Source organism: Anomaloglossus baeobatrachus, chromosome 6, assembly GCF_048569485.1.
Source record: "Anomaloglossus baeobatrachus isolate aAnoBae1 chromosome 6, aAnoBae1.hap1, whole genome shotgun sequence".
NCBI lineage: Eukaryota > Metazoa > Chordata > Amphibia > Anura > Aromobatidae > Anomaloglossus > Anomaloglossus baeobatrachus.
In genome coordinates, this window is record NC_134358.1 from 120,579,761 (window position 1) to 120,601,276 (window position 21,516).

Here is a 21,516-nt window from a genome sequence, read left to right on the forward strand (position 1 = left end):
GTGGAAGAAAATGGGTGATTTGAAGGGATGAGACGAATGTTAATAGGCTCTGGTGGGTACAAATGCGTCTGGAAGAAACAAGGGAGAAAAGGGCTAAGGAATCGAGAAACTGAAGGAAGTCAAGTTTGGTGGAGGAAGCTTGAGGATATGGGGTTGTTTCACAGCCAAAAGGAATTGGTCTCAATACTGAGCTACATGTGAGAATCCTACAAAACTAGTTACGTCTAAAGGGGGCTTTACACGCTACGACATCGCTAATGCAAAGTCGTTGGGGTCACGGAATTGGTGACGCACATCCGGCCGCATTAGCGATGCCGTTGCGTGTGACACCTATGAGCGATTTTGCATCGTCGCAAAAACGTGCAAAATCGCTCATCGGTGACATGGGGGTCCATTCTCAAATATAGTTACTGCAGCAGTAACAAAGTTGTTCCTCGTTCCTGCGGCAGCACACATCGCTCCGTGTGACGCCGCAGGAACGAGGAAGCTCTCCTTACCTGCCTCCCGGCCGCAAAGCGAAGGGATGTGGTGGGCGGTAGGTTACGTCCCGCTCATGTCCGCCCCTCCGCTTCTATTGGGCGGTGGTTCAGTGACGCAGCTGTGACGCTGAACGAACCGCCCCCTTAAAAAGGAGGCGGTTCGCCGGTCACAGCGACGTCGCAGGGCAGGTAAGTAGTGTGACGGGTCTGGGCGATGTTGTGCGGCACGGGCAGCGATTTGCCAGTGTCGCACAACAGATGGGGGCGGGTACCCACGCTAGCGATATCGGTACACATATCGCAGTGTGTAAAGTGGCCTTTACACTCGAGTACTATGGGTATGAAAAGGACAACAGTGTTCCAGCAAGACAACGAACTGAAGCATACATTGAGATAGGCGAAGAAATGGTTTAATGACAATGAAGTAAAAGTGCTGGATTTGCCCCCACAGGCCCCAGACCTCAATCCAGTTTAACACTTGTGGGAAGATTTGAAGAAATAGCTGTATACATACCCAAGTGTAAACCAACATTAGAAATGTGTGGAAGAGACCAAGGAGGATTCAAACAGTGTTTAAAGCCAAAAGTGGATTTACAAAAATACTAGCAAAATAATACAAAGTTAAAATTTAGATTTCTAGTAGCAAAACAGTAACAATGCAGTGACATGACAAGAATCTTCATAACTATTAATACGCTAAATAGTAGCAAGTCAAATTTATGCATGAGATAGTCAAGATGATTGTCTATACAATGACGGTAGTCTCACGCTCAAGGCTGTAGAGCAGGGGTGGGGAACCTCCGGCCCGCGGGCCGCATGCGGCCCGCCATGACCTTTTATGTGGCCCCCGGGCAGATTCCCGGGGGAGGCAGTGCTGGTGCTGTCACCGCAGTTTGCTGCCGCCGGCCCTTTAAATCCACACATTGCTGTTTGTGCTGCAATGTGTTCTCCCGTCGGCCAGTGCCAATTGTGGGCGGGTCTACAGCAGCCTCAGCTTCCAGCCTTGTGTGTCCGCCCCCTGCCCTCCGGAGATCAGTGCCTGCCTTCTCCTTCTGATGCAGTGTCCGGCTCCTGCACTCCGGTGATGAGTGCAATGCTGCTGTGAGTCCAGCGCCGACCCTCTGCTGCTATGTGCCCTGCCCAATGCTTTGTGCCTCCCCACACCAGTTCTGTAAACCCTCTCCCCCAGAGTTGCATGAAACTCTCAGCGCAGTGTGGCCCCCAATGTCGTGTGTGCACCCCTCCCCCAGTCCTGTGTGCAGCCCATCACCCAGTAGTCCTGTTTGCACCCCCCCAATCCTGTGTGCACCCCTCCCCCAGTCCTGTGTGCAGCCCCCCAATGTCCTGTGTGCACCCCCACACAATCCTATGTGCAGCCCATCACCCAGTCCTGTGTGCACCCCCACACAATCCTATGTGCAGCCCATCACCCAGTCCTGTGTGCACCCCCCCAGTCCTGTGTGCACCCCCCCCAGTCCTGTGTGCACCCCCCCAGTCCTGTGTGCACCCCCCCCAGTCCTGTGTGCACCCCCCAGTCCTGTGTGCACCCCCCCAGTCCTGTGTGCACCCCCCCAGTCCTGTGTGCACCCCCCCAGTCCTGTGTGCACCCCCCCAGTCCTGTGTGCACCCCCCCAGTCCTGTGTGCACCCCCCCAGTCCTGTGTGCACCCCCTCCAGTCCTGTGTGCACCCCCTCCAGTCCTGTGTGCACCCCCCCAGTCCTGTGTGCACCCCCCCAGTCCTGTGTGCACCCCCCCAGTCCTGTGTGCACCCCCCCCAGTCCTGTGTGCACCCCCCCCAGTCCTGTGTGCACCCCCCCAGTCCTGTGTGCACCCCCCCAGTCCTGTGTGCACCCCCCCCCAGTCCTGTGTGCAGCCCCCCCCAGTCCTGTGTGCAGCCCCCCCCAGTCCTGTGTGCAGCCCCCCCCAGTCCTGTGTGCTGCCCCCCCCAGTCCTGTGTGCTGCCCCCCCCAGTCCTGTGTGCTGCCCCCCCCAGTCCTGTGTGCTGCCCCCCCCCAGTCCTGTGTGCTGCCCCCCCCCAGTCCTGTGTGCTGCCCCCCCCCAGTCCTGTGTGCTGCCCCCCCCAGTCCTGTGTGCAGCCCCCCCCAGTCCTGTGTGCAGCCCCCCCCAGTGATGTCTGTGCCTCCCCCCCAGTGATGTCTGTGCCTCCCCCCCAGTGATGTCTGTGCCTCCCCCCCAGTGATGTCTGTGCCTCCCCCCCAGTGATGTCTGTGCCTCCCCCCCCCAGTGATGTCTGTGCCTCCCCCCCAGTGATGTCTGTGCCTCCCCCCCAGTGATGTCTGTGCCTCCCCCCCAGTGATGTCTGTGCCTCCCCCCCAGTGATGTCTGTGCCTCCCCCCCAGTGATGTCTGTGCCTCCAGCCCCTCCAGTGGTGTCTGTGCCTCCAGCCCCTCCAGTGGTGTCTGTGCCTCCAGCCCCTCCAGTGGTGTCTGTGCCTCCAGCCCCTCCAGTGGTGTCTGTGCCTCCAGCCCCTCCAGTGGTGTCTGTGCCTCCAGCCCCTCCAGTGGTGTCTGTGCCTCCAGCCCCTCCAGTGGTGTCTGTGCCTCCAGCCCCTCCAGTGGTGTCTGTGCCTCCAGCCCCTCCAGTGGTGTCTGTGCCTCCAGCCCCGCGTGTGGTGTCTGTGCCCCCAGCCCCGCGTGTGGTGTCTGTGCCCCCAGCCCCGCGTGTGGTGTCTGTGCCCCCAGCCCCGCGTGTGGTGTCTGTGCCCCCAGCCCCGCGTGTGGTGTCTGTGCCCCCAGCCCCGCGTGTGGTGTCTGTGCCCCCAGCCCCGCGTGTGGTGTCTGTGCCCCCAGCCCCGCGTGTGGTGTCTGTGCCCCCAGCCCCGCGTGTGGTGTCTGTGCCCCCAGCCCCGCGTGTGGTGTCTGTGCCCCCAGCCCCGCGTGTGGTGTCTGTGCCCCCAGCCCCGCGTGTGGTGTCTGTGCCCCCAGCCCCGCGTGTGGTGTCTGTGCCCCCAGCCCCGCGTGTGGTGTCTGTGCCCCCAGCCCCATGCCCCCAGTTAATTAATTGCTTCACCCAATATAGCAGGGTCATTTAAACATTGATAATTTTGTGCGGCCCCCGAAGGTTGGTAGAAATTTCCAAATGGCCCCCGACAGAAAAAAGGTTCCCCACCCCTGCTGTAGAGGATAGTGAGATATGGATCCTGAAAAGTCAAACATTGCTACCCTTTTGCTGGTCAGTGTATATTTACTTAGAAAATTGGTTACATGTTCAATACTTCTCACCCACGGATATAAAGTCTACACTTCCCTGTTAAAATGCCAGGTTTTTGTCATGTAAGAAAATCGTACAAAAGAAGAATAATTTCAGAACTATTTACACCTTTATTGTCACTCTTATTTTGAACAAATCCATTGAGAAACAAGCTGAAATCAATGTGGAGGGGGGAAATATAAGTAACAAAACTAAAATAATGTCATTGCATAAGTGTGAAAACCCTCTTATAGATTTGGTTGTGTTCAGAATTAGCCAATCCCATTTAAACTCTTGTTAATTAGTAGTCAGTACACAGCTGTCATCATTTAGGCCCTGTGCGCACTGGAAAACGGAATTTTCTTAAGAAAATTCTGCAGGGTCTGAAAGATTACCGCACCCGCTGTAAAAACCCACATGCGGTTTGCCGCGGTTTTACCGCGGTATTGTAGCGGTTTTTCCGCGTGCGGGTTGGTACATGTGTTTTCATGCATTCAATGCAATAAAGCACATTGAAGAAAAAAAAAAAAAGTTCCTTCTTAGATAGATAGAGGGATAGATAGATGGATAGAGGGATAGATAGAGGACAGATCACTGCATTTCTCCCGAGCGGTAGTGTGTTGTTTACATTACCGGCCGTGGGAAATGCCCTGTGGTTACCTCCGCTGTCTCATTGCGAGGCTGCATTCAGCAGTGTGTCAGTCGCGGCTGGATGCAAGCATCGCAGGACGTGGATTACGCCGGAGCTGTGTGTTTCGGGGGGGGGGGGGGGGTAATAAAATGGTGAAAGAGGGGGCTTTTTTGTGTTGTATTTAAAATAAAGGATTTTTTGCTGTGTGTGTTTTTTCACTTTACTTACGGGTTGATCATGTCAGCTGTCACATAAATGGCAGCGATCCGCTGCCATTTAACTCATTATTACCTGGATTGCCACCGCATCATGGCATCTGGAAGAGCCGGGGACACTCCGGGACTGCCGCATAATGGATGCGACAGTCCCGGGGCAGCTGCGGGCTGATATTCTCGGCTGCGGGAGGGGCGGGGCATTAACCCTTGCCATCGTTCCTCCCCAGCCTGAGAATACCGGGCCGCCGCTGTGTGCTTACCTCGGCTGGCCGGTAAAAATACGGAGGAGCACACTTGTTTTTTTTTCTATATGTCCATTTGCTTTCTATGTGTATTCTATATGTCTGTGTGTGAGTGTGATATGTGTATGTTCTATGTCTGTGTCTGTGATGTATGTGTGTTTACTCTCTGCTCCGCTTCCTCTTCCTGTCACAATGACATCACTTCCCTGCAAACCGCAGGCAGCGATGAACATTACCGCAGGTAAACCACGAAATACCGGAGTGAATAACGCAGGAAAAAGCAATGAACCGCACAGAATTTGCTGCCTGCGTTATTCCCTGCGTGATTACACGATTACATTGCAGTCAATGGAGTGAAATCCCCCAGCGACGTGCGGAAAAGAAGTGACATGCAATTGTTTTTGCTGCGGGAATCCCGCAGCAAAACATGCATCTGTCAAAATCCGCATAGTGCGCACAGCATTTTTTTCCCATACGTTTTGCTGGTGAATCACTGCAGAGATGTTATGAACATAACATGCAGCGAAACATGCAGCAAAACCGCAGGAAATCCGCAGGAAAAAACAGCAAGTGCGCACAGGGCCTTAAAGTCACTGATAAACTCTGTATAATGTTTAGCTGTTTAAGGCCCTGTGCGCACTTACCGGATTTTGCCGCGGATTTTTTGCGGTTTTGCTGCATGTTTCTCTGCAGAAAATGTTCATAACATCTCTGCAGTGAATCACCAGCAAAACCTATGGGAAAAAAAAATCCTGTGCGCACTAGGCGGAATTTGACAGCTGCATGTTTTGCTGCGGGATTCCCGCAGCAAAAACAATTGCATGTCAATTCTTTCCGCACGTCGCTGCGGGATTTCACTCCATTGACTCCAATGTAATCGTGAAATGCCGCAGGGAATAACGCAGGCAGCAAATTCTGTGCGGTTCACTGCGTTTTCCTGTGTTATTTCGCAGTTTACCTCCGGTAATGTACATCGCTTGCCTGCAGTTTTTCAGGGAAGTGATGTCATTACAGGAAGAGGAAGCGGAGCAGAGAGTAAACAAACACACAGATCACACACACAGACATCACACACATAGAACACACACACAGACACATAGAACACACATAGAAAGCAAACGGAAATATAGAAAAAAAAAAAACACGTGGGCTCCGCTGTATTTTTACCTTCCAGCCGAGGTGAGCACACAGCGGCGGCCCGATATTCTTAGGCTGGGGAGGGAGAGGGGCAGGGTTAATGTCCCCCGCCTCACTCCCACCTCCTGCAGCCGAGAATATCAGCCGCAGCTGCCCCGGGACTGTCGCATGCATTATGCGGCAGTACCGGCGTGTCCCCGGCTCTTCCTGCCGCCGTGTAGCAGTGGCAGTCAGGGTAATACAAGGGGTTAATAGTGGCGGATCACCGCCATTAACTCCAGGCTTGATCATGGCAGCATCTATGAGACAGCTGACATGATCAACCCGTAAGTAAAGTGAAAAAACACACAGAAAAATCCTTTAAATAAAACACAAACAAGCCTCGTTCACCATTTTATTAACCCCTCCCGAAACAAAGATCCGGCGTAATCCACAGGTCCTGCGCTGCTTAAATCCAGCCGCGACTGACACAGACACTGCTGAATGAATGCAGCCTCGCAGCGAGACAGCAGAGGAAATTACCGATCATTTCCCACGGCCGGTAATGGAACTCACTACCGACCGTGGGAAATGCAGCGATCTGTCCTCTATCTGTCTATCTATCCCTCTATATCTATCTATCCCTCTATATCTATCTATCCCTCTATATCTATCTATCCCTCTATATCTATCTATCCCTCTATATCTATCTATCCCTCTATATCTATCTATCCCTCTATCTATCCCTCTATCTATCCCTCTATCTATCCCTCTATCTATCCCTCTATCCATCTACCTATCTATCCCTCTACCTATCTATCCCTCTACCTATCTATCCCTCTACCTATCTATCCCTCTACCTATCTATCCCTCTACCTATCTATCCCTCTACCTATCTATCCCTCTACCTATCTATCCCTCTACCTATCTATCCCTCTACCTATCTATCCCTCTACCTATCTATCCCTCTACCTATCTATCCCTCTACCTATCTATCCCTCTACCTATCTATCCCTCTACCTATCTATCCCTCTACCTATCTATCCCTCTACCTATCTATCCCTCTACCTATCTATCCCTCTACCTATCTATCCCTCTACCTATCTATCCCTCTATCTATCCCTCTATCTATCCCTCTGTCTCTTTATCTATCTATAAGAAGGAAATGATTTTTTTTTTTTCTTCAATGTACTTTATTGCATTCAATGCAATAAAGCACATACCAACCCGCACGCAGCAATACCGCGGTAAAACCGCGGCAAACCGCATGCGGTTTTCGGGTGCGTTTTGCCGCATTTTTTTACCGCGGGTGCGGTAATCTTTGAATACCTGTGGAATTTTCTTGAGAAAATTCCATTTTCCAGTGCGCACATAGCCTTAGTAGGATTTTCCTGACATTTTCTTAGTTCCATTTTAGAGAAAAGCCATGGCCTGTAAACAGCTTACAACGCATCAAAGGGAAATCATTGTTGGATATTTTTTCTACTATTCTCTCAACTTATAACTTTCAAGGCATTAAATATACCATGGAACACTGAAAACATCAAGAAGTGGCTTAAACTTGTAACAATAGTGGCTTTAGCTATAACTCGTCGTCCCTCAAAAATTGTTGAAAAAATAAGAAGAAAATTAGTCCGAAAGGCTACAAAGAGGCCTAGATTAGCCAACTGGAGAGAAGAAAGAGTCCCATCTATTTCAGAAGTTACGGACAGGGTTTCAGCTCATAATTTATATGAGTATAATATTGCGTTAAAAGAAAAAAACTATCAAAGATATAAAATAAGATGGTCTCTTTGGTCCCAGAAATACATGCCAAACCTTGTTTTGAATTAGTTCCTTGACATTATCTAAATAATATAAATGTAATATGTTATTTCCGAATGTGTTTATATACTGTGCTAAATGAATATGAGTTTATAATCTTGCTTGACTTTGAAACTTAACGAATTACTTCAACGTCTTCCTCCTTCCCTCTCTCCTCCCCCTTTATATTCCCTAACTCCTTCCATTCCCACTTCCCCTCCAATACCCCTTCCCATCCACTTTTAGCCTACCCTTTCTTCCCCTCCTCTTCCCCTTCTTTGTTATTTCAACAATATTTTTAAGAATGCATTTTAAATACTTCAATTACCCCCTCCCCTGTTATTGTAAACCCCTTAAAATTTAATAAAGTATACAAAGAGGCCTAAGATCAACAATAAAAGAAGCTGCACCAATTCCTGCCAAGTACTGGTTGTGTGCTGGGACAACAATATTCCATACTCTTCTGGCCTGTGTAGTACGGTGGCAAGAAGAAAGGCTTGTTTTACCAAGAAAACATCCAAGTCTGCCTAGATTTTGTCATATATAGGCTAATTAGGTCAAAGTTGAAATTTTTGACTAATTACAAAAAGGTATGTTTGGAGCAAAGCATCAACCAAAAGAACACTATACCCATCGTAAAGCATGGTGTAGCAGCATTAGGTTCTTGGATTTTTTTCTGCAGCTGGAACTAGGCTTTAGTGGAAGAAGTTATGAACAGTATCAAATATCAGTAAATGTGCATCAAATCTTTCAGGCCTCTGAGGATGAATTTCAACTTTCAGCACAACAACTCTTAAAGAGGTTTTCCACTACTAATGTGAACCCTTTTCATTTATCCTAACTATTCCTAACTAACACTTTCCTATTATACGTCTGTTACCTACCCTGCCCCAGTAAGCTTATCTCTAACAAGCTCAGAAATACCTTTATTGTTGTAGCTTTGATCCTTCTGGTCTGGACACTGGAATCACACTAATTGAGCAGGGCATGTCACTAGTGGGGGAGGGGATTCCTCTTTGTGAGTGACAGCAGTCTGAGCATGCATGCCCAGATCACACTCACTCTCCTCTCAGCCTGATTTATAGTGCGATGCTTTGATGTGACAAGCACTGCAATGTGCCAGTCATTAAATAGTATATCACACTGCACTGTACAGCAGGCTGAGAGAAGAGTGAAGTGTGATCTGGGCATGTGTGCTCAGACTGCTGTCACTCACAGAGAGGAAGTCCCATCCCCCAGTGACATGTCCTGATCAGTTGATCCAATTCCAGTCTCCAGACTGGAAGGATCAAAGCTACAACAATAAAGAAATGTACAAGCCTTTTAGAGATAAGCTTACAGAAGTAGGGTAGGTAGCAGATGAATATTAGGAGGGTGTTAGTTTTGAATAGTTATGATAAATGAAAGGGAGTCACATTAGTAGGGGAAAACCCCTTTAAGTATACCTCCAAATGATGAAAATAGCTTCTCCAGACGATAACAGTTTTGCAATTGCCCAGGCCTGAATCCAATTGAAAATCTGTGGGCTGACCGAAAGAGGGCTCTACACAGGACATACTCACAATGAAACATATTTGGAGCGCTACTGCTATGAAGAGTGGGCAAAGATTGACAATTCTATATGTGCCATGCTGATATAGACGCTTACCAAAAAAAAGACTGAGTGCTGTCATGAATATATAGAGTGTTTCAATAAAGCATTCATTTAAGGCTGTGCATATTTAGGCTACCACATTATTTCATTATTTGAGCGCTTTGTTTTTCCAGCCGAAAACAAATGTCAGGGTTTTTTTCAATTCAATTGTACAAATTACTGGTAACGTTAAAAAGGTAGAAGTTCTGACGGAGTATCGAGACGTGTGTGTGTGTGTGTGTGTGTGTGTGTGCGCGTGTGTGTGTATTTTACTCACGCAGCTGAATTACCAAGTTTCCCGACAACTAGTCAGTGTAGATATACACCAATTCTACAGTAGGATTCTGTATATACTTTGTATATGAACTTTAAAATTTACATTATGCGTTGAACCCTTAGTTCTTCAGCATAATGTATTATCTCAGTATTTTAACACTAGTTTTATACTTTTGCAATATTTTGACAGGATAAAGTAAGTCAATCTTGACACTTTGCTGTTGTGTATGTGTCATGCAATAAGCCACTTCCTTTATTGACCTGCAAGACACCAAGGTCAGTGGCCGCAGCGTATACGTTACTGTGTGTAATGTCAGTTGAATATCAGCGGTTTCTTAGTGAATCTCTGTGTAGGCTCATGGACTCACTGTCACACCCCAGTTAGTTTTTAGTGAATGATAAAGTATTGGTATAATGAAGCAGAATTCCAGAAACTAAGTGAACTGATCTTACTTTTTAATTTAAATTCATACTTTTCACTGCAGAGTAGCTGGGCAGCACTGGCCTTTCCTCGTTGCTAGCCACAGCTTGGCTAAGAGATAATTGGTTAAAAAGGCAGTGAACTGAATCTTTGGAAGAAAGTTTCAAGCTGAAAGGAGTACTGGGGTTCCCAGCTATCATACATTTATTATGTGTCCTTTAGGTAGGTTGTAAGTATTTTTGGTAGGAAAACTCTTTTGAAAGCAAAATCTTAGGTGCTTCATGATCTGTGCATATACTATAATTTCATAATTTTCAAGATTGAAGGTAAACTGGAGTCCATCAAGTTCAACCTACAGCTAACATGTTGATCTAGAGGAAGGCAAAAACCTCATGAGGCAGACACCAAGCTCAATATTAGGGGAAAATTTCCTTCCCAACTCCACATATCAATCAGACTAGGTTCCTGGATCAACGTCTCATGACTTAACCTAAAGCACATGACAAGTAAATTATATTTTTCAAGAAAGGCATCCAGGCCTCTCTTGAGTTTTAGCAGTGAATCAACCATTACATCAAGTGGCAGAGAGTTCCAGAGTCTCACTGCTCTTACAGTAAAAATCTGTCTGTGACTAGGTGTACATTATATTAAGATCACCCCTAAGTTTTTCAAACTAAAAAACCCCAAGTTTAATAACCTGTCTTGGTATTGCAATCCACCCATTCACTCAATAACCCTGATTGATTTTTTTTCCTGCACCAGCTCAAGTTCAGCTATATATTTCTTGCACACCAGAGACCAAAATTGTTCACAGTGTTCCAAGTGTGGCCATACTAGTTAGTGACTAGTATCGAAGCAAAACTATTTTCTAGCCATGAGCATCTATGCCTCTTTTAATTCATTTTATTATATTATTAGTGTTTGCAGCAGCTGCCTGACACTGGTCATTAAAATTGAGTTTGCCGAGCATCCATACACCAAACATTCATCTATATTAAAATTCATTTACCATTTCTCAGCCCAAGGCTCCAACTTACATAAATCATTCTGTAATAATACATTATCCTCCTCTGTTTATTATCCTGCAGAGTTTAGGATCATCATCTGCAAATATTGAAATTCTACTCTGCATGCCCCCTACAAGGTCAATAATAAATGTTATAGAGAAGAGGGTCCAATACTGACCCCTGTGGTACCCCACTGTTAACTGAGACCAATAAAATAACCATCCTTTGTTTCCTATATTTGCACTAGTTGTACATATTTTCCCCTAGTCCCATTATTTAAATTTTATTTTGTGTGGTACAAAATTAAACGCTTATATCTCAGCCCAAGCGTTCTCTCCTGTAATTGCGAGATCTGCTTTTAGAGGCAACTGCTTGACTCTCAGAGATTTCTAGTCTACAGGATGACACATAAAAGGATTTCTAATAAACCATGTTAACTTCCACTTTTATCTCATATAAAGTTACAAGCAAACATTTTGGTTTTAATGACAGATCTAAACATACTGAGGATTTACAGATGGTCCCAAGTTGACATCTTGCACTGGTGATCCATTCTATAAGAAAAAAGATAGAAGAAACGTTATCCTCTTAAAGACTTCCATGTAAAGAGTTAAACTTTAAATAAACCTGAAATTTTTTAAAAAATACTTTATTTGGGGGGAATGGTCTTTATTCTTATAGAAATAAAATGCATGCAAATTTTAAACCCCTGGCTTTTCACAGTGTATTTGCCTGCCCTTCGCTGCATCGATATCAGAACATACCAATTTGGGGTACAGATGATGGCAGTGAAAGGGTCAGCTGAGCATACCCCTTGTTTCACGGTCAACACAATATCCTGCAACAGCTAATCCCCAGAGTTAAATAGTCAGAGGAGGAGACAGGTGTTCACTCTTGAAGACAAATACCATAATAAAGTGATTGGCAATGTTTCTTAATTTTCCATGCTGCACAAAATGATAAGAAAATTAAAGTTACTCTTTAAGATCTATAATAAGTAACTTCCTTGTACTTACAACAGCATAACTGGATATGCTACTTTCTTGCCTGAGACATTACTATATTATGTTAGGGGAGATTTATTTAAAGTAGTTCAGCTAATATTGGATGACATTTAACAAAATTACAAAGATACAATTGCTAAAAATATATCTGATGTTTTCTTGTCCGCTAATCTGTTATGGGGTTTTAGTTCTACTTTAAGCCATAAACCATTTTTTAACATTAAACACTAATCTAAGGAAAGAACATGCCTCCGTCCCTTCCAATTTCAGTAAATTTCAGTACATAAAATAGCTACAGCTTTCACTTATTCATTGACACAATAGATGATTGAATAAAAAGGGAACGACTGTGGACTGGACTGTAAATTAGGAGTATAAAATGTAAAAGTCATTATCCTTCGTAAATGAAATAAGTTTTCGCTGACCCAAATATTACTAGATCCATCTATGCATATGAAATTAAAGTCATGTCTACTACAAGGACAACCCCTTCTTATTCCTCATGTTTGGCCCCATTAATATAATAAAGCTCACATGCTGGTGCCATTCCAGAGGTGCCGGTACTCTTAGGTGCCGGTTAGTTTGACACATCATGAGAGCCCTGCGCCCTACTTCTCTCTCCGCCTAAAGACGTATAAGTAATTAACAGGAAGTGGTGGGTCAGCCGCAGCTCTCACTTCCTGTTGATTACTCATACCTTACTCATACATCTGAAGGCAGGGAAAAAAGCCGGCTGTGATTGGGCGCAGGGCTCGCATGAGGTCACAACCTTACGTGAGCCCTGGTAGAGCGAATGCCGATACAGCTGAAATGGCGCCGGTCGAGAGAGGTGACTATAAACTTTTTATTTATTTTAATGGGGCTAAACATGGGGAATGAGAAGGAGGTTGTCCTAGCAGTGAGCAACGCCTTTAAAAGATGTATCCTAAGACATCCATACCAAGCAACAGTTCAACCGCTAAGTGCTCTGGCAGACAGATGTTAACATTAAACGGAGCTGCACGGCTCAGCTCAGTGTCTAGTGGCAGCTGCTGAGTATGGCAGAACAGCTCTTATTCAACACAACAGAGGTTGGTGCTCAGTACCTGCCAGCGGCCATTACATATCAAATGGAGCTGCGCACTATAGCCCAGTTTTGTATTTATATATTGGCCATCTGTGACAGACACCTACGGATTTGATATGGATGACTTATTCCTAGGATATATCATTAATATCATATACCCAGAGAATGGTCTTTTCTATGAATTAGTAATCAATATTTGAACAGGGAGCTCTAACCCTTCAAAATTAACCCTGATTGGCAGAATGAAAGGCCACACTGCACACACCACACCCAAAAAATTTACGGAGGTACAGTCTAGGGATCAGCGGGGTCTGGTGAAGATTGTTATTGATAATCCATCAATACTGTACTTGAGTTTCAGCAAACCCAATTAGTCCTCTTTCACACATCCGTGCAAAACACACACATTGTGCATGTTTCTTGGTGTAGGTGCGTATGTATGTATGTATGTGTGTGTCCTTGGGTGTGTTCAGCGTGTGCTGTCAGTGACATCCAGATAGCACACGGACAGCATGAATTTCTATACTTGCCTGTCCATGGTGCTGCTCTTTTCGATGCTGCTTCCGGTCCTCGGTGCAGTGAATATGCAATGAGTACAATGAGCGGAGATCGGAAGCAAGTGATAACAGGGCCGAAGACAGCAGCACTGGAGACAGGTGAGTATAGAACACCATTTTATTTCATTGACACGTGTTTTCTCCGGGACGTGTCACACTGATTTCACACGGAGCACATGAGTGTGTGGTTTGTGTGACACCTGTGCTGCCAGAGAAAAATGGACATGTTGCCATATTGCACACACGGACACGTGTATGCTCCACATGGACACACGGTCCGTGTGAAAGCACGCGTGTGTGCAGACCCATTGATTTTAATGGGTCTACGTGTTTCAGTGTCTCTGGTGTGTGAAAGTGGATGTCATATGTACCGAAAACACGGATGTGTGAAAGAGGTCTGACCCAAACTCTCTAGGTCACTGGTAGTACATGATGCACAATAATCTCCCTATTAGCAATGTTTTGTTTCTATGTTTAGTCTGACAGGTAACAGTGGTAAAACAGGTGCTTTCTCCTCAAGGCTAAACAGCTTAGCGACACTCCTTCCTTTATAATCCTGCACATTTAAACATGTTTTCTATTATTGCAGGCATTTAAAGCTTAAGTAAATGTTACACATTTTTTGAGCTGTTGTAGCCAGTTTAGTAGTGTTGAGCAGTGGTTGTTTGGGTTCTGAGAAACCAAGTGCTCACCAGATTCAAATCACAGAAGCCCTCAGCTAATCCATGGAGTGTGAGTAAAGCAGGGTACACTGCAAGGATTGCACTCCTGGGTAAATGGAGAATTTCTGAAAGAAATCATCCAGTTCTTTGTAAGCAGTGAACTGGTCACATTGTAGTTCAGCTGAATTACTCAATGACTTGTAAAAAGTAGGTTTCTCTTTCAGTTCCAAATATGAACATTTTATGTTCTGTCTCCATGTATAATTCAGACTTTACCTTTTGATCAGCCCTTTCATCTTCATCTTCTGATGGATCTGAGTGATGTCTGGCACAGTCCAGTTTTAAAAAGGCTTGAACATCAGGGCTATAAAAAAAAACAACAAAAAAAAAAAAAACAACTCATTAGAAAATGCAACTAATGACAAAGTATTCTGCCCAACACTTGACCCATGGGCAAACTCATTCGTACTACCTGGCCCAGTTTTGGGAAGGCATTTCTTTCTTATAACAACTTATTCTAATTATAGCTGCAAGCAAAAAGGGGAGTATGGTTCCCCTTTGTCTCCTTATATTAAGTAAACACATTTCTTTGGTCGCTAAGGGTATGTACACACAATGTCTTCTTCGGGCAGGTCTCCTTAGGAGCCTGCCTGGAAAAGAGCTTATTAAATGGTCAAAAGAATGAACATAAATACTGAAATGTCAAAACGGCTTGCCGTGAAACCAGAATAAACCTTTCCCATTTTAAGTCAATTAGCAGGGGAGTACCGATCGCGGTCGCAGAGATTGGGCAGAGTTAGGGGCCCGGTGCCTGCCCTGCAGAGAAGCAGCCGGCTCCTCTGTGAGAGAGGAACTGCGCTGTTCAGTGGCAGACCATGCGGCTGCTATGTTGCCCATGAGTCAGGAGGGCCCGGTGTCCGTGGCGGCATTGGTCCCTCGTTTGCCCGTCATCACACACAGAAATGATGAAGGATGGATCGGAGGGCTGACTGCATTCTTCCACATTGTGGCGCTGTGCCTGCATTCGACGTCTCTGCCGATGGGCACCGGAACCAGTAGGAGACCCATGCTATGCTTCCCTGCAGCTCTCAGCTCTGCAGAACACTCTGCCCCTGGCTAAGAGCGTGGGGGAGAAGGTGCCAGCACTCATCACTCGAGAGGATAGAGGCTTCAGCCAAAGAGGAGCCGATTCCTAAACCTGTGTGTGTGGAGCCGATTTTTGTAGGAGTGGAGGACAGAGCTGAGGGGCAGCAGGAAGATGGAGGCCTCACAGCTCCACATCCACAGCAGGAGAGGAAGAGACGGACATCGTCATGGGTCATCAGCAACTTATGACGAAACAGAGGTGAGTACGGTATATACTTATTTCATCTGTCTCTTTGTTTTTACATACATACCCATGTTGCTTGTACAGTATTATATTTGTGCACGTGTCTGTATATATAGCATATGTGTATGTGAATGTATATATGATGTGTATGTGGATGTGTGCATACAGTATATGTATCGCTGTGCATAAATAGTATGTATATATAATATGTGTGCTTGTGTGTGTATATAGTATGTGTGTGTATATAGTATATGTATCTCTGTGCATAAATAGTATGTATGTATGTATGTGATTGTGTGTATATATTATATTTATTTTCTACTGTAATTATGTTTTAATGCTCATAGTCTTGTGCTAGGGAAAAACAAATTCAGGGTCACTTATCCTCCTCATGACCAGCAATTCCTCTTTGCTGCTGCTCTGGTCTATGTTTGCAGTTGTGATGTCATGACTAAAACATGTGACTGCTGGAGCCAATCACTGAGCTCAGCCGTCATGCCAAGGTAGATGGCTTCAGTAGCGGAGCCCTGTGATTAGCTAAGGTTGTCATGTGTGACATTATTACTGCAGCCTGTAAAACAGACTGAGCAGCGTAGAGACATCACTGGCCCAGGTGAAAATGAATAGGCGGGCATGGTCAATTCTTGCACAGGGGCCCTTTGCTCTCAGTATCTGACCCTGGAGGACTTGTTTATTTTTTTTAATCAGTGGGAACAGTGGCCAGAAACCTATGAGGGTGCATTAAATGGTATGGGGGCTGCATAATACAATATGAAAGACACCTGGAGACCTATCTGGTGCATTAAATTGTATGAGGGCTGCATAATATAATACGAAGGACTATGGGGCTGCATTATAATATATGGAGGTTTATGGGTGTGCATTATAATACATGGAAAACTATAGAGTGCATTAAATGGTATGGAGGCTGCATACTACATTTTGAAGGAAGTAGTGTAGGAAATTATCCAGCATCCAGATCAGTAGATTGGAATAAAGGAAAATTGATTTTTAACCAAACTTCATAAAAGCATAAAATTCTCAATCTATTGATCTGGATGCTGAATAATTTCCTACACTACTTCCTGCTGCAGAGGGATCCTGTTTTCTTTTCCGTGCACCGATCAAATATTTAGCCATCTCCATTGGGTGAGCTGGACTTTTTCTATATACTACATTATGAAGTACTATGGGGCTGCATTAGAAAACATGGAGGACTTTGGGGGTGCATTATAATATAATGCAGATGCATTTTTCTGAATGTCATACATGGAGACCATTAAACGGTATGTGGGCTGCATAATACAATATGAAGGACTATTGCGTGCATTATAAAATATGGAGGACTATGGGGCTGCATTATAATATATGGAAGACTATAGGGGCTGTTTTATAATATATGGAGAACAGTGGGGTGAATTATAATGCATGGAGGACTATGGGTGCAGTATAATACATGGAGGACTATGGGGTACAGTATAATAGATGGAGAACTATGGGTGCATTATAATACATGGAGGACTATGGGTGCAGTATAATATATGGAGGACTATGGGGTGCATGATTAAACATGCAGGACTATGGGGGCTGCATTATAATATATGGAAGACTATAGGGGCTGCTTTATAATATATGGAGAACAGTGGGGTGAATTATAATGCATGGAGTACTATGGGGTGCAGTATAATAGATGGAGGACTATGGGTGCTGCATTATAATATCTGGATTACTAGGGGGTGCAGTATAATATATGGAGGACTAGCGGGTTAATTATAATACATGGAGGACTATATGAATATATGAAGGGTTATGTGGAACCCATTATACTATATGGAAGGCTATGTAGGGGCCATTATAGTATTTGTAGAGCTATCTACGAGGGGGGACAAAGATACAATCAGGGGATGGGAACGTTTTGTGCGGAGGGAAAAAAGCTCTTTCCCTCACCACCCAGCTTTCCCATGCTCTGCTACATGTACATGGTTTGAAAAAGGTCTGCATCTTCTGAATCGTGTACATTTTTTTGAAGAAAATGGAATAAATAAGATTAAGGAAAAGAAACTTTATTTTTCCTTGAGTGCCAATCTTTTTTCTCATGTTGCTTGTTCAATGATGAATAAAATTTAGGATTTCCCTATTCCATCAAGGCTGTTCTTTTGTGGTGCCTTAAACATCTTACTATTCAGGTTGGCATTCTATTGGCACAGGCACTTTACTTTTGAAACTACCTCTCCATGCTTGATCATATTAAACTTCAAATGTATACTGAAAGCATTTAGCCCTATCTTTATATTAAAACCTCTATATACCATCATGTATTTTTATGATTTACCTTGAGGATTAGTCGTTATTAGATTGTTACAGTGTAAGGTTATATACTCCATAAAGACATCGCCAGGAGTATGTGTTACCAAAGTTGCATCTTTTTAATGATAATTGATGTGTTAGGTGTTTAATAAAAGATACAGTGGCATGAAAAGGTTTGGGCACCCCTCGTTAAAATTACTGTTATTGTGAACAGCTAAGGCTGCTTTCACACATCCGGTTTGTGCTGAGCGGCACAATCCGGCTCAAAAACCTATGCAACGGATGCGGCGAAAAAAACGGATCCGTTGCATTTGTTTTTCCATGCAACCTGTCTGGTTTTTGACGGATGCGGCTTAATACTGAGCATGCGCAGTACAAAAAACCGCATCAGGCGGCCGGATGCGATTTTTGCTGCAGGACGCCGCATCCGGCGTCCATAGGCTTGCACTGTGAATTGTGCCGCATCAAGCGCGATGCGGTTTCTTCGCTGCACAAAACAACGTGCCAGGCAATGTTCCATCCGGCCGCCACGTGGGCTAAATATGCCGTATCCGACAAAAAACGGACGCAACGCAAGGCCGTGCGGCACAATACGGCGCTAATGCAAGTCTATGCGGGAAAAAACACAACTGGCGGCAAAAAAAAAACGGTTGCGTTTGTTCTGCAGAGCGCCGTATTGTGCCGCACGGCAAAGAACGGATGTTTGAAGTTAATGATGACACCTTTCCTTTGTATTTTAGGGGAATAATATTATAATTATATATTATATTATAATATATATATTATATATATATATATATATATATATATATATATTATTATTATAATATAATATAATATATAATTATAATATTATTCCCCTAAAATATATATATTTATTTTTTTTTATTTATTTATATTTTCATGTTTTCCATTTTTAAATTAACAAAAATGGAAAATGGGTCGATTCAAAAGTTTGGGCACCCTAAACAGTTAGTACCTAGGAGCACCCCCTTTGGCAAGTATCATAGCTTATACACGCTTTTTGTAGCAAACCAAGAGTGTTTGAATTCTTATTTGAGAGATTTTCGTCCATTCTTACTTGGAAAAGTCTTCCAGTTCTGTGAGATTCCTGAGTCGTCTTGCATGCACTGCTCTTTTGAGGTTTAGCCACAGATTTTCAATGATGTTCAGATCAGGGGCCATTGTAAAACCTTCAGCTTGCACCTTTTGAGGTTGTCTATTATGGATTTTCACATGTGTTTAGGATAATATCCATTTGTGGAAGCCATCCTCTTTTCAACTTCAGCTTTTTTACATATAGCGTTATGTTTGCATCAAGAATTAATTGAAATTTCATTGAATCCATTGTTTCTTCTACCCGTAAAATGTTCTCTATGCCATTGGCTGCAGCAGAATCCCACCACATGATTGATCCATCCCCATGATTAATGGTTGATGAGATACTCTTTTCTTGAAATTCTGTGTCCTTTTTTCTCCACATCAATCATTGTGGCCAAAGAGTTCTTTTTTAACCTCATCGCTTCACAGGACTTGTTTCCAAAATACATCTTCTTTAGATATTCTTTTGCCTACTTCTGACGCTGAATTTTATGGTAAAAATGCAAGAGAGGTTTTCTTCTGAGGACTTTTCCATGAAGGCCATATTTGTGCAGATGTCTCTGAACAGTAGAACAATGTACCACAACTCCAGAGTCTGCTAAATCTTCCTGAAGGTCTTTTACAGTTAGTCAATCAGGGGTTCTGTTCTGATTTGCCGCTCTAGCAATCCTACGAGCAGCTCTCACAGACATTTTGCTTGGTTTTCCAGACCTTATCTTGACCTCTACTCTTTCTCGTAACTGACATTTCTTACATTTCAAACTGAGGAAAGGGCAACTTGAAAACACTTTGCTATCTTCTTATAGCTTTCTCCTGCTTTGTGGGCCTCCACCATTTTCATTTTCAGAGTGCTAGGCAGCTGCTTAGAAGAAGCCATGGCTGCTCTTTTTTTTGGCACAAGGTTAAAGGAGGCTTGGTTTTTATAAAGCTATGAAATTTGCATCACCTGGCATTTCCTAATGATGATAGTGAACAAGCTATAACCCTAACAGGCTAAATAAGGTCTGAAATCTTGGTCAAAGTTATCTGAGCACACAAATCTCCAAGGGTGCCCAAACTTTTGCATCAACCCATTTTCCTTTGTGTAATTTTTAAAATGTAAAAGATAAAAATACATTTCTTTTTGCTTAAAATGCAAAGGAAATGTGTGATCTTTCACGTTATGCCATTTAGAGATCATTTCATCTTCAACTTGCTTAACTGTTCACAATAACACTAATTTTGACCAGGGGTGCACAAACCTTTACATACCACTGTATGTATGTTTTTTTTTCATAACTTCTGCAAAGAGTCTGTTTTGTGTATTGGATTTTCTGCTTGCATCAGACTCTGGTGATCATAGGCATTGTCTATCAGAGGAAAACATTGCCTAGTCAAATGAATCAAGATGTCTATTTCATTATGCTCTAGGGAGGGTCAGAATTTGTTATAAGTACCATGAATCGATTAATCCTTCCTATGACTAAACAGTTCAGTCAGGTGAAGGTGGAGTAATAGTGCAGGATATGTGTGCATGATATGTTTCAATACCTGTGAATGGATGTAGCGTATAGCAGGGCTTAGGGTACCTTCACACTTAGCGATGCAGCAGCGATCCGACCAGCGATCTGACCTGGTCAGGATCGCTGCTGCATCGCTACATGGTCGCTGGTGAGCTGTCAAACAGGCAGATCTCACCAGCGACCAGTGAACAGCCCCCAGCCAGCAGCGACGTGCAAGCGACGCTGCGCTTGCACGGAGCCGCCGTCTGGAAGCTGCGGAGACTGGTAACTAAGGTAAACATCGGGTATGGTTACCCGATGTTTACATTAGTTACCAGCGCACACCGCTTAGCTGTGTGAGCAGGGAGCAGGGAGCCGCGCACACTGAGCGCTGGCTCCTTGCTCTCCTAGCTACAGTACACATCGGGTTAATTAACCCGATGTGTAATGCAGCTACATGTGCAGAGAGCAGGGAGCCGCGCACACTGCTTAGCGCTGGCTCCTTGCTCTCCTAGCTGCTGTACACATCGGGTTAATTAACCCGATGTGTACAGCAGCTACATGTGCAGAGAGCCGGAGCCGGCAGCACAGGCAGCGTGAGAGCTGCAGAGGCTGGTAACTAAGGTAAATATCGGGTAACCACCTTGGTTACCCGATGTTTATCTTGGATACAGCTTACCTCAGCTGTCAGACGCCGGCTCCTGCTCCCTGCTCGCTTCATTTGTCGCTCTCTCGCTGTCACACACAGCGATCTGTGTGTCACAGCGGGAGAGCGGCTTTGAAGAAAACGAACCAGGGCTGTGTGTAACGAGCAGCGATCTCGCAGCAGGGGCCAGATCGCTGCTCATTGTCACACACAGCGAGATCGCTAATGAGGTCACTGCTGCGTCACAAAAAGCATGACTCAGCAGCGATCTCGGCAGTGAGCTCGCTGTGTGTGAAGCACCCCTTACCAAAGCATTGTGGCCAACCAAG

The 21,516-nt window shown here is 44.7% G+C and overlaps 1 protein-coding gene across 2 annotated transcripts in view; it reads right to left on the reverse strand.

The window, feature by feature from the left end:
* SGK3 (serum/glucocorticoid regulated kinase family member 3) overlaps positions 1-21,516 on the reverse strand; it is a 150,338-nt gene that overhangs the window by 40,576 nt on the left and 88,246 nt on the right. For both annotated transcript variants that reach the window (XM_075353214.1, XM_075353213.1), the window contains exons 6-7: positions 14,599-14,686; positions 11,538-11,587 (exon numbers count right to left, since the gene is read on the reverse strand). In XM_075353214.1, the coding sequence (XP_075209329.1) occupies positions 11,538-11,587; positions 14,599-14,686 (138 nt within the window). The remainder of the gene's footprint in view (positions 1-11,537; positions 11,588-14,598; positions 14,687-21,516) is intronic.